The sequence below is a fragment of the Aspergillus tubingensis genome (assembly GCF_013340325.1).
Source record: "Aspergillus tubingensis WU-2223L DNA, scaffold_4, whole genome shotgun sequence".
In the NCBI taxonomy this organism is placed as follows: domain Eukaryota; kingdom Fungi; phylum Ascomycota; class Eurotiomycetes; order Eurotiales; family Aspergillaceae; genus Aspergillus; species Aspergillus tubingensis.
In genome coordinates, this window is record NW_023336278.1 from 2,204,936 (window position 1) to 2,222,672 (window position 17,737).

The 17,737-nt window shown below is 49.1% G+C and overlaps 4 protein-coding genes across 4 annotated transcripts; 2 read left to right on the plus strand and 2 right to left on the minus strand.

Moving 5' to 3' along the window:
• Positions 1–55: 55 nt before the first annotated feature.
• On the minus strand, positions 56–668 carry AtWU_03275 (uncharacterized protein; the record flags this gene model as incomplete). Its single annotated transcript, XM_035498388.1, has 4 exons — positions 56–166; positions 255–444; positions 540–574; positions 624–668. The coding sequence occupies 4 exons, from the start codon at positions 666–668 to the stop codon at positions 56–58; spliced, it is 381 nt and encodes a 126-aa protein (XP_035354281.1).
• A 10,346-nt stretch (positions 669–11,014) lies between these two features.
• AtWU_03276 (rhamnogalacturonan acetylesterase) lies at positions 11,015–11,794 on the minus strand (the record flags this gene model as incomplete). The annotated part of the gene is made up of 1 exon (XM_035498389.1): positions 11,015–11,794. One exon carries the CDS (start codon positions 11,792–11,794, stop codon positions 11,015–11,017), a length of 780 nt encoding a protein of 259 aa, XP_035354282.1.
• Positions 11,795–12,947: 1,153 nt separating this feature from the next.
• Positions 12,948–14,654, plus strand: AtWU_03277 (putative proline permease; the record flags this gene model as incomplete). Its single annotated transcript, XM_035498390.1, has 3 exons — positions 12,948–13,303; positions 13,350–14,250; positions 14,292–14,654. The coding sequence occupies 3 exons, from the start codon at positions 12,948–12,950 to the stop codon at positions 14,652–14,654; spliced, it is 1,620 nt and encodes a 539-aa protein (XP_035354283.1).
• A 636-nt stretch (positions 14,655–15,290) lies between these two features.
• Positions 15,291–16,142, plus strand: AtWU_03278 (class I SAM-dependent methyltransferase; the record flags this gene model as incomplete). Its single annotated transcript, XM_035498391.1, has 1 exon — positions 15,291–16,142. The coding sequence occupies one exon, from the start codon at positions 15,291–15,293 to the stop codon at positions 16,140–16,142; it is 852 nt and encodes a 283-aa protein (XP_035354284.1).
• Positions 16,143–17,737: the final 1,595 nt, after the last annotated feature.

Consider the following 17,737-nt stretch of genomic DNA (forward strand, 5'->3'; position numbering starts at 1 on the left):
ACGAAAGCACTGGTTGCGGGGGCGGGGTCTGGAATAGCGCGAGGTGGGGGTTTGTTTATAAGGTAGATGAAGACGACAAAGCACTGCCAAGAGAGGAAGGACAGTAGACGTGACGAAAGGAAGCTACTGGAGAAGATTGCGAAAGATATGCGACATTGACAGCATTCTGATTCAATGAGATCAGAGTTAGCTTGGTTCGTTGTCCGGACAAAAGATGCAGCGAATAGAATGCAGCAATGCCACAGGAAGCTCACCAAGTCAGGACAGAAGTCGGGGAGAAGAGCAAACAAGAAGGCCGTTATTCGGGGGGTAAGTAGTTTCAAGGTAGGTTGAAGAAATAGAAATTGTGGGCGGCGATAACTTGATAAAGTGTAGACGATTAACAGGATCACCGTTACAAAGGAATTAGACCAAGTGGGTGTGGGTGGCGAAGTGGCTCCGTTCCTGGGGGGAGAGGCAATCGATCTCGGGATTAGCAACTGTAATCAGCAGGGGTTGAGTTTCCAGGCTCCAGGGGAAACCCACGGGTGGCTACTCACCAAGCTCTGCGCACGGAAAGACTCGTGCGGATGGACTAAATCACCCACGAATGCCAGAGACCATTGAACCTGGATTCCTTAGACGAGGATTGTGGTAGAGGATAGGATGGAGGTCAGTTGCGCGGGCATGCGCCGCGATGGGTGGTGTGAGTCGGTGGATAAGCCGGAGATAGCCGACTGGAGTTATGGGCGGGTGTGCTGAGCTACTAGTAGTAGCTGTGCTTTAATCAATTGCTGATAAGCAGACAAGAGGGCGGTATGTGGCCCGAAAAATAGCTCAGAAGGAAGAGAAGAAAGGCACACTTTGGGGTTGGGGATATGGGGAGAGGGGGGGTAATATGAAAGTGAAAAAAAAAAAAAAAGAATAGTAGTAGTAGTTGTAGCGGTGGTTAGATAGATGTAATTAAGAGGGATGGAAGGTGAGCAGGAAGGATGACTGATGAATGGGGGATGGGGGATGAGCGTGGATTGGGTGGTGTAAGGCTGTACTCTCCGAGGGGTGTCAGTTCGAGCAGGAACCGCAGCAGTTAGTGGCTTCTGCCGCAGCAAGGAAACGCCCTAGTAAGTAGTCTGGCTGTTGCACGGGGAGCACCAGAACTGAACAACTTGCAGGATCGTTCGCAGTGGTTCTTTTTCTTTTTCTTTTCTTTCTGTTCTTTCTTTCTTTTAACTCAACTCACTCAACTGGTACATGCTCCGAGCAGTTGGTCGGGTTATCTAGTGGCAGGTCGATGGTATGTCGTAAGCAGGCGCGGTCCATTTACCTGCTAAACCAACTAGTTAGCTAGGTAGTCATCTCCAATTGCCAGATATGTCATTTCGTTTCGATTTATTACTCCATATTATTTCCCTGAAGTATTGGGATCGCTCCCTCCGGTTACGAACAGACCAGCCTAGCCTCCCAACTAACTGATGGCCGGACTACAACCTACCACCTTAGCTACCCAGGCCGAAAGTGACCTTTTTCTTTTCCCCCTTCCTTTTTCAATTTTTTTTTTCTATTTTGTAACCTACGTTTTGCCAGCTTGAGCAGTGAGAGGCCCGTCTAACTAACTAAACTTACCCCGGCGAATGTTGCGGGACAAACCCACGAAACAGCATCCAGCTTTAGTCACGGCCGTCCAGCCAATAATGGGTCGTGACGGGAAACGGAGTGGGCCGGGTGGCTCTGGTCCGGCGTGCTTTGGGAGGGAAAGCATGGGCCATGACAGGGCCAGAGCCAGAAAGCGGGCCCCACAACCCAGTCACGGGGGAGTGGATGCTGTCCCAGCCCACAATACGGTCACATCCCGGCCGCACGTATTGTAATTATGTATCAGCTGGGTATTCGCCCGTCACGCAGGTCTCTCTCCGATCACTAACTTCCTGGGTAGGTGGTATCTCGAGTTACTTCCCTTGTTAGTGGGATGATTGCTAGTAAGCTACCTAATTAACTAGCCAGCTAGAGAGACAGAGGAAGAGAGCTATCTACGTAGACCGCGACCTGGCCATCTGAGCCCGTCCGATGGCTGGTGGAATGATCCTAATTACGACACACACCGTCGTCTAGAATGTCATCGATGGCCCTTCGGCAGGGGACACGGCCGAGAGTACAAGGCATTAACAAGGAGGCAGAAGAAGTATTAGACCGGAGGATAGACTACCTTAGTCGTGCATGACCAGCTTCGTCAAGATCATCAATTCCCTCTCATTGTCTTGAGGGCAACTTCCAACGAGACATGGAATACGAAGCACTAACAACGAGGACTATATCGTTATTTTTATCCCGGTCAACATTCTATGAAGACACTAGTAGGATGAGTGGTCTGGTACCTAGTTCTGCATAAGTCGTGTTCTACTTCAGAGAATTAGTGTTGTCGGTTGTTTGAGACAGTACCCTTCGTGTTTGTCGACGGTACTCTTGCTCGCTCTGTTAAATACTGTAACAATTAAGTGGTATAGGAGCTCAAATGCTCACTGTGGCTTGGTGGGAGGGTTTCGAATCCATCAAGCTGGAGCTGTTGTATTTGTCGCTGGAGATCTCTATAAAGGGCGCCGGTGTTTACAGGATGAGCACAGAGCAACACTTGAAGACTAGGGCCAGTTTGCTGCAGTATTAGTTGATCAGGGTTATTCAAATCATGGGCATAGTCAATTAGCTTGTGCTGCTTGCTAGAATATTGCACCCATTCGGGATACAACATAAAGTCTGTGTGGTGAATTAGGTTCAGTCTGGTCTGTCACGAAAGAGGTAAAGCAGGCGGTGCCATTCGGAAACAACACAAACACAGCCTCGCCTTTCTAGAACCTCGCATGCTCTTCTGGATCCTGAAGCATCCATGAAATCCCGACGACGCAAGCAGCTAATGACTCCACAAAAAGGTTGCTCGCCAAGAGACTACTCGAGATAGAAGATTATGATTATCTCGCGTTACTTACAGCGTTTCTTTTTGCAACCGGCCACTGTCACTTATCATCGGCAAATGTATTGCAGATTAGATTACCGGTGAGTTGGTGTGTCACTACTAAAAGTCAAGGGCGCTTCAGGCTACCGGACTAGTATGCAAGCTAACTGGATCAGGCAGGCTCACGGGCTGCAGGCCGATTGTGGCCGGTCCTGCTTTTTTGGTGTGCGACCTGGGGTAATTATTGATACGGCGCGCAGGTAACATTGACGCTGGTGAAAGGGTAAGATATGGTAAGACCGTGAGAGAAACCATACCGGTTCGGTCTCCAAGCCGTTATTTGGCCCGTCTTAGCCTCTTGGGTCATTTCTCTCGGCAGGAGCCAGAGTTCAGGGTGGAATTCAACCCCAGACCTCGTGACTGCCCGGATCGGCCACTATTTGCCTCCGGCTTTAGCAGGAGCCACGATGGAAGCGAGATCCCAGTCAGAAGCATCCGTCATCCGTATGGGGTAGGAACAAAGAGGGAAAAGAAACCACGTCGACGGGTCGGCTGGTTGGGGTGATGGAGGGAAACCATTAAACCTTCGACGGCTACGCCCGAGTCGGTGGGCTGCCTAGCCCTGCTTAACTGCTTACATATGTGGTGGCGGCTGGCGCCGCTTCAAAAACCCCCCAATCAGGGTAATGGAGGGAAACAATGGAACTGATCGTAATTAATCGGCAGCTGGCGCCAATTTGGTAGGGGAGGAAGACGTTGGGGAGTGGAGAGAGACAGGAAAAGGAAGGACTGGTTGCGAGCTTGGAGCACTGGACCATCTTCTAGTCTAAGTCAGTTCAGTCAGTCAGTCAGTCTATCTCCTGCACTAGTTTCACGACCGGACCGCAGCATGGAAAACCGAGCCTGCGCCATTTTGTGGGGAGGACGAATGAGAAGGTTCAAGGTTCGTGTGGGGGATTTCCCTGGATCCAGCGGGTATTTTGCCAATCGTATCCGTTCGATCCATTGCTGCGGGTGGGACCCCTGAGGTCATTCCACCGGCTGGAAAGTGAGCTGCCTGGAGGGAAAGAAAGACGAATGACTGCTTGATGAGCTGCAAAGTATGGTACCAAGCTGATACCTCATCGTGTTAACAAACTGTTGGGAAGTCAAAGTCGCTAAGACCGTACCAATCTCTTCGACGAACGAGAATGGCCTGTTACTCCCCCAGCCATCTTTCCCCCAAGATGGAACACAGATGCGCCTAGGCATCCAACTACCTAGGTTCATCCTTCCTCGCTTCCATCGGGCGGTGTCCAATTTTGGTCCCAGCTACTAAGGTTAATTGACGACTTCTTTTTTTGTTCGGTTTCACCTTCATCTTCCGCGACGCCCCCATCGGGCAGTTGATCGTTGCCTAGTGGAGTACCTTTCCCTGTCAAGCGGACGACGATGAAGACTTGGCAAAGGCCGTGGGCGAAATAATCCGGAGCTCATCGGTTGCACTAGTAGCTTCCGACATTCCACCGCCCGTTGATTGGATCTGAGCGCCGGCCATAGCTGATCATCTTGGTCAGTTTCCCCAAAGACTGGCGTCCCCTGAAGCACTGGGTCGGTTCCCTAGGAACAGCGCGTTCGCCCTCGATTTCCGGGAACGGACAACCAACCAACACGAGTAATCCCTTCAAAGTATCGTGCCCACGTTGGTCGCATTGGCCAATCTCGTCTCCAGTTCCGAGGAGGTCACTGGCGCACGCGAGTTTGACTTTCATGCTAAATTGTCTGAGCATGGGTATCGTCGCTATTCCGAGGCAGGCCCAAACACAACACTAATTAGAGTGTCCACGCATTATGCACAAGCGACTGTCCAGTCTTATCCAGGATGTGCATGGGGGCAGTGCGGATGGTTGCGGACCTGCTGACTGTCAACTCTAACGGGCGGTTGTTGGTCGCACGACCGCTGCGCCGTCGCAATGAGAACTGATTTAGAACAGAACTCCTAGTATCAAGTAGAAATTGAGCAGATACGGTTCCTGTGTCTTCAACCGATATATTCCAGTCATGGATTATAGACGCGCGATCTACAGAATGAAAGCTATACTCCGAGCGGCATACAAAAGCCCGTCCTGCTGGAGCCTGTGATATCTCGCAACGACTTACAACAACAAGCGCACAAAAGAGATATCCCATGTACTTACCAGGTTGCTAACATGATTTGAAGTCCGTATGGAACCAAAATTCCTTGCAGCGTTAAGGGATGGTGTTGCATTGGTAACCTATAGTGCTGCACGAGGATCCCATTTATCCAGGATTAGCCGCCCACCTTTGCTGCCGACGTGAGTGCTACAATGACCGATTGGTTGAACATGTCTGGCAACATCCCACGTTATGACGTCTATGGGCTTGCAGACAGAAAGTTGAACAATGATTGCTGGCAGTGAAGGTGTTTGAGGACAGCTTCCATGCATGGATCTAGCACGGGGTCCATGGTCCCCCTACGATACGTCGACGGTGGGATATGCAAGATTTTATCCGCGCATTGTAATGGAAGACTGTAGGAGAATCTCAGGATTCTAGGATCATGGCTTGAGGATGGGACGTTGTCAACCGGTGTTGCACAATCATCTCGAACCGAGCATTATGACTCGTGCGAAGCATAATTCATCGCACCCATGGATAGCGGACACGTAGGAGTGAGCTGAGCTCGCCAGCGGTTCTTACACCCTTCCGAGGTCAGTTCCTTCAGTTCCTTTTCATCGCACGGTCCCTCTGTCTGGCTGACCACAGACCCTCGACACCTGAGGCCACCGACAGCTCAAGCGCCATTTAGTGCGGCGTCAGGTGGTGCACCGGTGGTATTATTGGTATTGATCGAGCAGGTACGCAATACCCTGGATCTACACACACACACACACACATCGTCACCACCAGGACCAGCTACTACTGCTAAAGCCCGAGAAAGAAATGGGTAGTCGGCAGGACGCTAGCATCCCCTTATATACAGGTACCAATTGCGGAGATGCCAATCATCACGTTGGTGTTGCCGCAACCTTCGATCCGCCGTCAAGGTTACCGAGGAACGATACGTTAGTACACCTGTCAGAAACCGTGTAATCTGAACCTAACCAGTCTGGGGTCCCGTTGCGGAAGATCTCCTACCAGTGCCTCCTTAGCGCTCTACTGGAGACGGCTGGTCCGAGGGCGTTGTGGGTTAGGGGCGGGTGCGATCGTGTTACTATACGACTTGATGCATCTGAGATTCACCAGCCCCCATGAATCCCCAGAGGAAAACAGGAAACGAGACCTCCCTGCTTTCCCGCGAGATGCGACGAACGCTGTGCTATACAGACGTCAACTAGCGATGCGGATACCTAGAGCCGCCCGACTCGAGCGTGTACATATGCGAAGCTGCCGACGATCTGAGACGCATCCAGAGGACGTGTTGCACAGATGATAGGCGCATGAAGCATCAACCTAGTAATCTGAGCAAGCTTGGCAACAGGATACAGACAGGGATCTAGCAACGGGTGTCACGGACCACTATAATCCGATATGGTGCACTGCAGCGTCATCAGCCCTCCTGTACTCCGTACGGACAGCTATCCATCCATACGAAGCATAGAACAATCGCATTGTCGATCCTGCGCGACGCGAGTAACAGGCAGCCTGAGAAGAAAAATCTCCGACGGCGTGCATGGCGATCGTGGAATACAGGCGCCTTGATGGTCTTTGCTCGAGCGGATATGCAAGATGGCATCATGGGCGCGAGATAACTTCTGCACGGGCCGTGGGACTCGTCACAAAACTAATAATACTTACAGGATAAGGCTGTAAGCACCGAGTCGAGGTACCCAGCTTGTCCTCATCGGGATCTCACGCGTGCTGTCTTCGCGGGTACTCCAGGGATGCTAACCACCGTTTTGCGCAGGCTGTGCGATGAGGGATATTCAAGTAGCCCCGGTCGACTTTGGGATACAATGTGCCCTTGATCTAGGTGCTGAATAGCTGTTACATGCTCTGGTCGACCACAGGGGGGCACGGAACGCCTCTAGGGCTGATTTGCTATCAGATGGCCGGATATAACTCCCTAATTACGGGCGACTGAAGTAGTAGCACGCCATTCCTTAGTAGCTCCGACAATCCCCCAATGGCCGAGTAAATTAAGGACCGGGATGATGATAGGCCCGCTGTCACTGCAGTTGTCCTTCTTATCCCACCCCACCAGTAGCGTCTCCACTCTTCAACATTGACCAGTAATTGCAGTCCGTCACGATGTGGTGTTGCACTGGCCGGTGGGCATCCCTCCACACTGCAATTGGCACGGGAGGCCCTCCCCTCCACATTGTTTTGGCGTGTTGGAATAGTAGCCAATTGTCTTCGAGTCGGTCTCCCACACCATCGCCTTAATCATCTAGGCCCAGACATACTAGTAAATAAGTAGCAACGTGCGACGGTGACGAGATTAATAATACAACTTCGAAGTGTGATTTGATCATTGAAGATAAGTGACCAACAATTCGGTGGTTGGAGTAATAATAATACCTCGCTGACTTGCACTCCAATGACCCCATCCGGTCTAGTAAGATGTGATTGTCAACCACAGTATACTAATACCTATCTGGACTAACTAATCCACCTTTCTATGTATGCAATATGTCCGCGCTCTCCCATCTGTGGAGAAAGCTCCTCGGCCTGATTGTTGCATGATATGTAACCTTGCCAGTTGCCAGTTGCCACTGCACATCCTCAAACCACAGCATTGAACAGCAACGATAGTAGTAGTAAATATGGTGGGAAGCGCGCGCACACACAATAATACCCACTACTACTAACTAACAGCCAATAATCACCACCTCCTCACACCCACTACTACTTTACTAAACAGGGATTCCCCCAGTTAGCTCATAACACACAAGCCCATTGAAAAGCTGACTCGACCGTTCCTGGTGCTACGCAGTCTCACCCTAGGCAACATAAGACCTACAGTAGCGTTATGCAGCCAGCAAAAGTAATTGAAATTAGCGCGCTATTCATTCCCTCTTTCTCTTTTTATTTAATTATGTTTTTTTTTCTCTCGATAATTGCTTTGCCAGGCTACCAGCTAGCCTAGCTAAACCTGTTTCGTAGACTCGTAGTACCTCCCCTTAGTAATTTTCTAAACTACTAATGCAAGTCGCTTCGTATCTAGATACATGATGGTATTACCCGCAGTTACTCCGAGGAGATTTCTCTTTACTTGTAAGTTTCACTACACTTACTTAAGTACCTAGTACTAGTATATGTAATATTCATCTTTTATTTTACTCCAACCAGCTTGTGGAGTGGTGTGGTGGAGCGGAACTGCGGCTGAGCCTTGACGATCCTGCACGCTACGGGAACGGGATTATGCTGGTTTTTCTTGCTTGCTGTCTTGCTGCGTTGCTGGTGTTAGTTGTTCGGATGAGGGATATTTTGGGCCCCAGAACGGTTGGTGTCGGATCACACTTTCTATACTTTACTACCACTACTCCATACTATTCTACGAGCTTTGTTGGAGGGGTGTGATGTGATGAAATGATTTTCATTCCATTGGGGATATCCTATTACTCACTCACTCTCTCGCTCAGTCATTTTTTTACTTATTCCCATTGTAGGGCAAATTAGCTAGACTCCTAGGCAAATAGGAGCTCCCCACTACACCTACTTCTTAGTTCTTACTTCCGAGGTAGATAGATACATAGATAGATACTCATCCGTCTTTCCGTTCGCATGCGCACACACACCTAAACTAGCGCCATAGCGCTGGCCCCCTTCTAAAAGTCTTCCCGTGCCACGGGCCGCCGTGCAGAACGCGTTGCAGGAATGGAGAGGAAATTAATAGATAGTACGTACGGAGTAGAAAGATAGGTAAGGAAGGTATCCACGTCCGCGTACACGCGCCCGGCCGGCCGCCCGTCATTCTAACCAGCTCACATCCACCTCAGTTACCTTCTTACTGCAGTTTAGCAACTTTAGCTACGAAGTTAGTAGAGAGGACCGGTTGGATGCACGGACCTTTGGGTGGTCCCTGCATGTGGAATGGGAAAGTTACTATGTTATGTTATTTACTGGGTTATACGGTATGGGTGGGTGATTGGTGATCGGATGATGGATGATGGATTATGAATGATGAATGATGGGTGTGTGGTAGGTAGGGATGAAGGAAGAGTATGTTAACTATGTCTATGTTAGTAGAAGTGAATATAGGGCACCAAATGAATGAATGACTGCCTGGTGAACCTGGCTGAGACATTAACACTGTATTTACTTAGGTTTGTATGGTAATAATGTGTACCGGCTGTATGCAATCAGAAGGAACGGAGATAAGCCGATTCTTAGTTCTGCGTGGTTATTCGATGTCACGGCCGAGTAGCACTTTACTAACTTAGTAGTTAACTGAACTAAATTACTAGTAAGTTAGTTAGTGAATACTACTACTCGGGTCTGGCTGGACTGGACTGGACTGGACTGCTGCTGCTATTGCTATTATTGTCTCAATTCTCATGCACTGCACCCGACTCTAGACTGCACTTTCACTGTCACCTTCTTGATTCGGGATTCGCCTCCCTCCCTGCGTCTGAGATGGCCTATTTTCCCCTTGCCTCGTTGCTGTTATTTTTGGGGGATGTAACGAGGGATGTCATGGCTGTCGGATGAAGATTGCCGATCAGGAAGTAACGTAGTTAGTTGGTGTGTATGTGTGTGTGCCAGCTGAGTCTGTTGTGGTGTGGTGATGGTGGTGACGGTAGTGGTGTGCTGAGATATTTTCCCAGAGAAGTTCAACACTTACTCCCTATGTACTATTCCGGTAGCATATACTTCCTACTACTCTCTGAAGTCTACCAGACAGTCTTACATCTACTTCCGCTGCAGAGAACTGTCTGCTGACACCCACCCACCGAACCTTGCAGAAGCCCATGCAATAATTCACATAACATTGCATACATAGAAGGGCTGTATTTCGCCGTGCTATAGATCTGGGCTGACGCGCTGCGCAGGTATGTCATCTGGCAGCAGAAGCTTGTTTGTCATTGTTTGTGGACTTTGCTGCGTGATTGGATATTGTAGGTAGGGTGCAGAGGTCCTTGCTTCTTCTTGTAGTCTGTTTCTGCTTTGCTGGGAGGATAACATGGGGTATTTTGTGGTCGATTGAGACAGAAAAGACTGTTCGGAGAGGATATATCTCTATTCAATATTCGCTTTTGTACTTCGGACATATTCAATGATCTCAGAGACCTTGGTGGAGGATCCATAAATTTCACATGCTTAGGTTCGGTGGTTATTATATAGACGAAAATGTAGATCAGGGATACTCGTGCCATTTTCTAATCTGTGAGATATTACGCTTTGGCATCAAATATCTTTGCATAATACAGTGCATGAAACCACCTTAGCATTGCACGTAGAGGATCTTATGTGCAACGTCTCCAACACCAAATGCAGACAATGAAACGACTGCCCCAGACCCAAAGATTCATATTGTAGTGGTGGAATATTCACTGAGTACATAAACAGTGCAGACACTGCTGTTGTCAGTAGATGCTATGATAGATGATCCAATACTCAAGGTTATATAGCTACCTCAAGGGCCCCTGCAATGTCTGACGACCATGATATACTCATATTTTATAAGACTTCCAAAGTTCTACGTCTTTACCTTTGAGCTGTGATCAAGAATGTTACACTGGATGGTGCTATCCTGCTAAGCTGAGTCAGTGGAGCAGATTATCGGAGGTTATTCGGGTCATAGAATAGATTCCTTTGGTATTGGATGACACATATGGATGCACAAACGTTTGGCTGGGATACAGAATTGCTGTTTGAAGGGGAGGGCAGAGGGAATTGATGCAGTGTATCTACAGAGCGGTTTGAATCGACAGAGCAGCATGGTCGAAAAGTCCTAGAACGATGGCTCTTAAACCAAATTTGCATATTATTAACACAGATATGTTGTGCTGAGAACTCCCAAACTTCGGATGTGAAATATGTCATTTCTTGCTTGATGGATAACATCCACTAGCCATTGCACATAGATCAAAAAAAAAACAGTACAATGGCAACATATGTTTATTCAAATCTCATCGAAACCAGCGATCAAGGCCAGTAGTACTTCCCCTCCTCCAACGCAGTCAGAAGCTTTGCATTCACCTTAACATAGCCATCATTCTTCAGCTCTGCAAAATCTTGATCAATCAACGAAGCAACCATTCCCCCAAACACTATGCTCCCCTCGTCGTTCAAATGCGTATAATCATCCGATGCCAAGTTGTACGTATACGCATCGGCCGGCCCAATACTATTCAAGTAATCGGTACTCGCCTTATTAAGATCGATATAAGACGTGTCCGTATTCTTCGCAGCATCGATAGTCGCCGCTCGCTGGTCCGCCAAATTCTCAATGATGAGAGGCGTCCCAGTAGAATTATCATAGTTGCGACGAGACAAGGGCGTCACCAGGATAGGTGTGCCTCCTGCATTCTTGACATCTTTTGCGAATTGCTCCAGATTACTGGTGTATTCAGCTATAGAGATGTTCGCGGAGGCCTTCTGGTCGTTGTGGCCAAATTGGATGGTCACAAAAGCTCGGTAGTCGGACTTGTATTCTTCCACTTTGGAGAGGACAGTGGCCCAGTCACCTCCGGATCGAAAACTGACGGTTGTGGCTCCGTTGTGGCCGTAGTTTATACCTTTGGCTCCGTTGTGGAGGGTGGTATTGATGAAGCCATTGCCCCAGCCGCCTCCACCGCTGGATTGGACGGCGGTGGTGCTATCGCCGGCTAGAAGGAAGAATGGTGGTACATCATTCCTTGACGAGAGGGGAGATGGGAGGGCGAAAGCGGAGGTCAAAAACATGGAAAGGAAAGAGAGCTTCATCGTGACTGCTGGGGATTCTTGTCTGTGAACCGGTGTAGGTCATGATGTGCACGACACCACCAGCTGTTTTATATAGCATATTTTCCGGATTCATGCGAATGGAATAGATTGATTCCACCAACAGGAAAAATAGTAAAGCCAAGTCCTGCGTATAGGGCCGATGCAAATATGCAGATCTCACGGCGTTGTGTTGGTCGTGGCCGATGGTACATCTAGGGTTTTGTCATTGGACAAAGAGAGCCAATGCAAGAATGAATAGAGCAAGCCAAGTGTTTGCATCATTGGATCAATATGCAAGTCGGTATGCTTTGCACCGCGACTCCGAAGCCACAGGCATGGCGCTGAAATCAAATCCCGACGAAAAGAGGGGAAGTCACAGGCGCCTCCCAAGCCCGAGCGAGGATAATCCGGGGTAAACGGCGGGGAAGCTCTGAAGAACTGCGAGCAAGTGAATATCGGCCAGGCTGAAGGATACGTAGCATTACTGACCAATCTTGTCTTCATTTTCTTCGAATCATTCAAGCTGACCATATGCACCTGACAACCAGCAGACAAAGCATTTATAAATATGAGTTTTGTCTGTTAGGATCTTGAACCACTGGAAGCTCGCGACTTCAGTAGGAAAATGTCGCACCTCATGGTTAAGACGATGTTAGGACTCCTTTGCTGAACCTTCATCCACTTTAGTGGAATTGTGCTGTGTGCGTGGATCGAGTCTGTCACACCTTCTTTCTTGCAATCTTTTGAAGCTGGTTGAAATCGCCAGTTCTTATTCACAGAGTAAAAGCCCATCTGCGCAGATGATCATAACTCAGATACAGATAAAGACGGAAATTATGGCGCGTGAGCTTATCACTTGGCAAGATTGGCATCGCCATCTCCTCCCTCTTTCGGCAACGTGATAACTCTGATAACATCGGCTGTCTTTCTGATTGATCGTCCGATGATCCAGCCTCTTATCGCGATCCGTGTCCTGCTCCTCCACGAATGGCATCACCCAGTATACTTCCCCAGACTCTTCGCTAAAACCTTGCATTATCTCCATCTGCAACTCAAGCTATACTTATCAATTTCTGCCGTCAATGCAGACGGACAATAGAGTTTATAATGGATGGCCTCGCCGTCCACATCCACAGTTTTGCCAAAGTCAGCCATGGGAAAGTCAACCTCGGTAGCTAGCGTATCCAGAGAGTCTGGAGACGATAGTCTCTCTCACACAGAAAATGGGACCGTCATTGAATATTACGAAACCAAGCGTGGGCTTTCCTCGCGCCATGTGCAGCTAATGGCTATTGGAGGATCCATTGGAACAGGCCTTTTTGTCGGCATTGGTTCTTACCTGCGCGATGCTGGGCCTCTGTCCCTGTTCTTGGGATATCTCTTCTATGGCATACTTTTCATCTGGCCCACGAACCTTTGCGTGGGTGAGATGTGCGCCTACTTGCCAATCCGGGGATCAATCTTCGAGTTGGCAGCGCGGTACATCGACCCAGCATTCGGATTTGCAATGTACAGAGCCCCAACTCATCGTTGAATCTTTTACTGACATCTGTAGGGGTTGGGTATACTTCTACGGCGGACTCATGCTCCTCTGCACCGAATACTCAGCAGTGGCAACAGTAATGCAGTACTGGAACACCAGCGTCAACCCAGCCGTGTGGGTTGCTATGGCCATGGTCGTATGCTTCCTCCTGAATATCGTCGCCGTCAAATATTATGGCGAGACCGAATTCATCATGGCCTCCACCAAGATCCTCCTTCTTATCGGCCTCGTCCTCTTGACCTTCATCACCATGCTGGGCGGCAACCCCCACCACGACATCTACGGCTTCCGCAACTGGACGCACGGCGTCATGTACGAGTACTACACCACTGGCAGCACCGGCCGCTTTCTGGGCTGGTTCTCCGTCGTCATCTACGCCGCTTTCTCCGTCGCCGGACCCGACCTCCCGGCCCTGGCAGCCGGCGAGATCGAGAACCCACGCTTCACGATCCCCCGCGTCGTCAAAATGACATTCTACCGCATCGTCGGCTTCTACGTTATCGGCGTGCTCGCCGTGAGCATAATCTGCTCCCCAAATGACCCTCGACTCATCAGCGCCATCGAATCATCTGCGGCCGGATCCGCCGCCTCCCCATGGGTTATTGGCATCCAGAACCTCGGCATCCACGGTCTCCCAGGCTTCATCAACTTCCTGATCCTCCTAGCCGGCTGGTCCTGCGGTAACGCCTACCTCTACAGCTCCAGCCGTACCCTCTACTCCCTCGCACGCGATCACCAAGCCCCTGCCTTTCTCCTGAAATGCACCTCCGCCGGAGTCCCCATCAACTGCGTCCTCGTCGTCTCCCTCCTGTCCTGTATCACATTCCTCGTCGCCGATACCTCCGCCGTCACAGTCTTCTACTGGTTCGTCGATCTCACTACCACCGCCTTCATCCTCACCTACACCGGCATGGTCTGCGTTTTTTAGCCTGGTACCGTGCCCTCAAGGCACAGGGCATCGATCGGAAGACGTTCCTTCCCTGGGCATCGCCGTGTCAGCCGTACGCGGCTATTGTGGCATTGATCATCGGGTGCTCGGTGACGCTGTTCAATGGGTTCACGGTATTCGTCCCGTTCAGTGTGGAGGGGTTCGTGACTTCGTACTTTGGCGTGGCGTTTTGGGCGGTCATGTTTGTGTTTTGGAAGGTCTATCAGGGTACCAAGTTGGTGGATCCGTCAGAGGCTGATATCTTCTCTGGCAAGGCTGAGGTGGATGCTGAGTGTCGGGTTTGGGAGGATGGGGGGTTCTTGGAGAGAAGGAGGGCGGAGTTGGCTAGTATGCATTGGGCGAGGAGGTGGTGGGAGAAGATGTGGTAGAATAGGTAGAGAGATAGATGGCAGTATCGGGGAGGTATGTACTTGGGGATATTGGCTGTAACACTCGAACAAATGATAGGATAGGACTGGTTGCTGGGGAATTGAGGCGCTGGTTGACACCGGCTGATTGTTCTTCCATCATATTCTAAAGACCACTGCGAAGCGAGACACGAGGGCGTTGATATGTTCAGTGACGAGAATGATTATTATAAAACAGCTATTGTATTTTAGGTTTTATGAGATTGAATACCAAATCTGAGGTATAAACATTTCGAGAAAAGAGGTGAAGACTCGGGCTTACAAAGGTTGTCCGGAGTATTATGGTCCGAGGATGATGTAGCATCAAGGCGACTGGACCTCATTTTACCAATCATAACCACGAGAGGCTACCTAAAGCAAAGTTCAAATACTAGATAAGCCATCAAAATTGATGATCAAAGACACTTGCCATTTCAAACGCATTTACGTCAACGTGTAACCTTACAAGCGCGGCCACCGGGTATAAGCGAGATTACTATATCTTTATATATAATCTCAACCGCAGCATCATGATAGAAGATCTGACCCTCAATTTTATCTTCCTCCAAAAAAATATATTTCTACTAGTTATTTACCTCTTAGTATTTAGTACTCACCATGCCCTCCCAAACCTCCATCATCCAATCCATCTACGATGAACGCAGCCACAACTACGACACCTCCCACCACGGCGCCCTAGCAGAGGCATACATCCGCACCGCCGCGCCCCGCGAAGGCGAATCTGTCCTTGACCTCGCCTGCGGCACAGGTCTTGTATCCTTTCCCACCAAACAAGCAGTTGGGAAATCCGGCCTCGTTGTCGGAATTGATATTAGTCCTGGCATGCTGGGCGTGGCGCGTCACAAAGCCCAGCAGACCGGTTCGGACGTCATTTTTCTCCAACATGATATCTCTGATTTAACAGGTATTGGATTGGAAAGTCTTCTTCCATGTGGAGAGGAGGGCTTCGATTTGATTACTTGTGCTGCGGCGTTGGTGTTGCTGCCTGATCCTGGCAGGGCAGTTAAGGGTTGGATGCAGTGGTTGAAGCCTGGTGGGAGGATGGTGACGGATGTGGCGGCGAGGGATGTTCATGTTCCTAGTAGAACTTTCAAGAAGATTAGTGGTGATTTGGGGGTGCAGCTTGTGTGGGATGAGAGTTGGGTACAGGGGGAATGTTCTTTGAGGGAGCTTCTTGAGGGTGCTGGGTTGGGGGTCAAGACGGTTTTCTTGACGGAGTCGCTTCAGGATCGTGTTTATAATGCTTCTGATGCGGAGGATGTTTTTGAGAAGGCTGTTGCTAGTCCCATGTTTCGGAATTTCGGTGATTCGAGGGTCAGGAATGAGGCAAAGAGGTTGTTTGTCGAGAGGTTTGTTGAGGAAGCGGGTGCGGAAGGGGTGTTGGTTGATGAGGCGAAGATGTATATGGCAGTCGCGTATAAGCAATCGAGAGGCTTCTGTTGTCAATAAACCAACATTGGAGCGTTATAGAGATGCTTGTGGTGATAAGTTGTATTGAGGCCTCGAATTGGACAATGGGTCTGGCAGTGCGATAGCAGATGTCTGCGGCAAGGGCTTTGAGACATTTTGGGTAGGAGGGAGTGACAGGCTTATTGTGACACCAGGATTGCCTCTGCTCATGTTAGGAAGCTGGCACACTTGTCATGGAGATCGAAAGGCTTAGTTGAGGTCTATTCAGGCCTCGAATACTCAGCAGGTATCGATGCAAACACAGTAACCTTGGTTGGTAGAGGACAGGCCTCCTATCTGTGTTTACCTATGCAAAGCAACTGTAAATTGATAGTCTCATACACAATCGAGAAAGAGAATCATGAGAATGGTTTGTGGAGATGTTCCCCTTGATCAAATTAAAGTGGATTACACCTAAAGTGCGATTAGAACGACACTCGCATGCATAGTATCTGCCATTTTTGCTTTTCTACCAAGACTACTAGTAGTATATACTGATGGACTTGTGCATAACACCGCATTACCACATCATGAACCAAACTCCATGACAAAACACATGTATTAACACCTTCATACTACTATTCATAGTTGAATATTGAAATATCGCAGGAATTACTAGGCACGATACACCGCAGAATGCACTTTGTGCCATGCCTCCGACCTACCTTAGCTGACAGTTCGAAAATAGCGGGCATTAAAATGTACCCTATGTTTACAGGAGCTTACTTTGTAAATGTTGATGTTTGGCCATCTAAGAGCATATCACCTGATCTTGTCTCCTCCTCAGTATGTACGGTTGCCGGATCGGCAACGACCTTCAAAATTCAATTTGGTCTGACTATAATAATGTTTACTTCATGAGCGTCGTTGGTCGACATACCACCATTGCAAGTACTGAAAGACGCGATTCATATCGCTATCACAGGCTCCTGACCGACCAGCTGGTTTCGAACGGTATGACCATCGTCAATTCTTTCACCTTCTTCTGAGTTCTCGAAGGGTACGTCTCCAGCCCAGCTGAACCCGTCAGATATGATGCTTGGATTCCAACCGCACTCTTCGCATTCTTGGATTGTCCTAATGCTTTGCTCTAAGGTCACATTATGAATCCGTTGAGAATGAGCTGGCTATGTGCAGGCTCACAAAAATGACATCTCGCACCAGGCACGCTTTGACCTCTGAACACTGAATCATGTTTCGGTCTCACTGAGTCAAGCATTCTCCACGGCAACAATCAGTTCGGAAGATGCAATGCCTGCTGATGAAAATAAATCTTTGCTGCTTGATACACAGCTCAAATACGACTCAGTCAAATTTCTCAATAATATGTATGATATACACGAAGAATGGGACAACCCTATTGGCAATTTGTGGACTATGCCGTGGACTTGGGCGGCATACTTGTAATCAGCGGGTGAGACATGGGCCCGCAACCGGATACTCCTTGCTTTCTCTTCGAATCCCGAAGAGCATGACACCTGCCGAACCATGGAAAGACTGGCTCTATAGTAGCACATCGCCGCTGTCATGGTGGAAGGTTGTTACACGATGTCATCTCAAATGATTAGTCTACTATCCTCATTACCAATAGGATC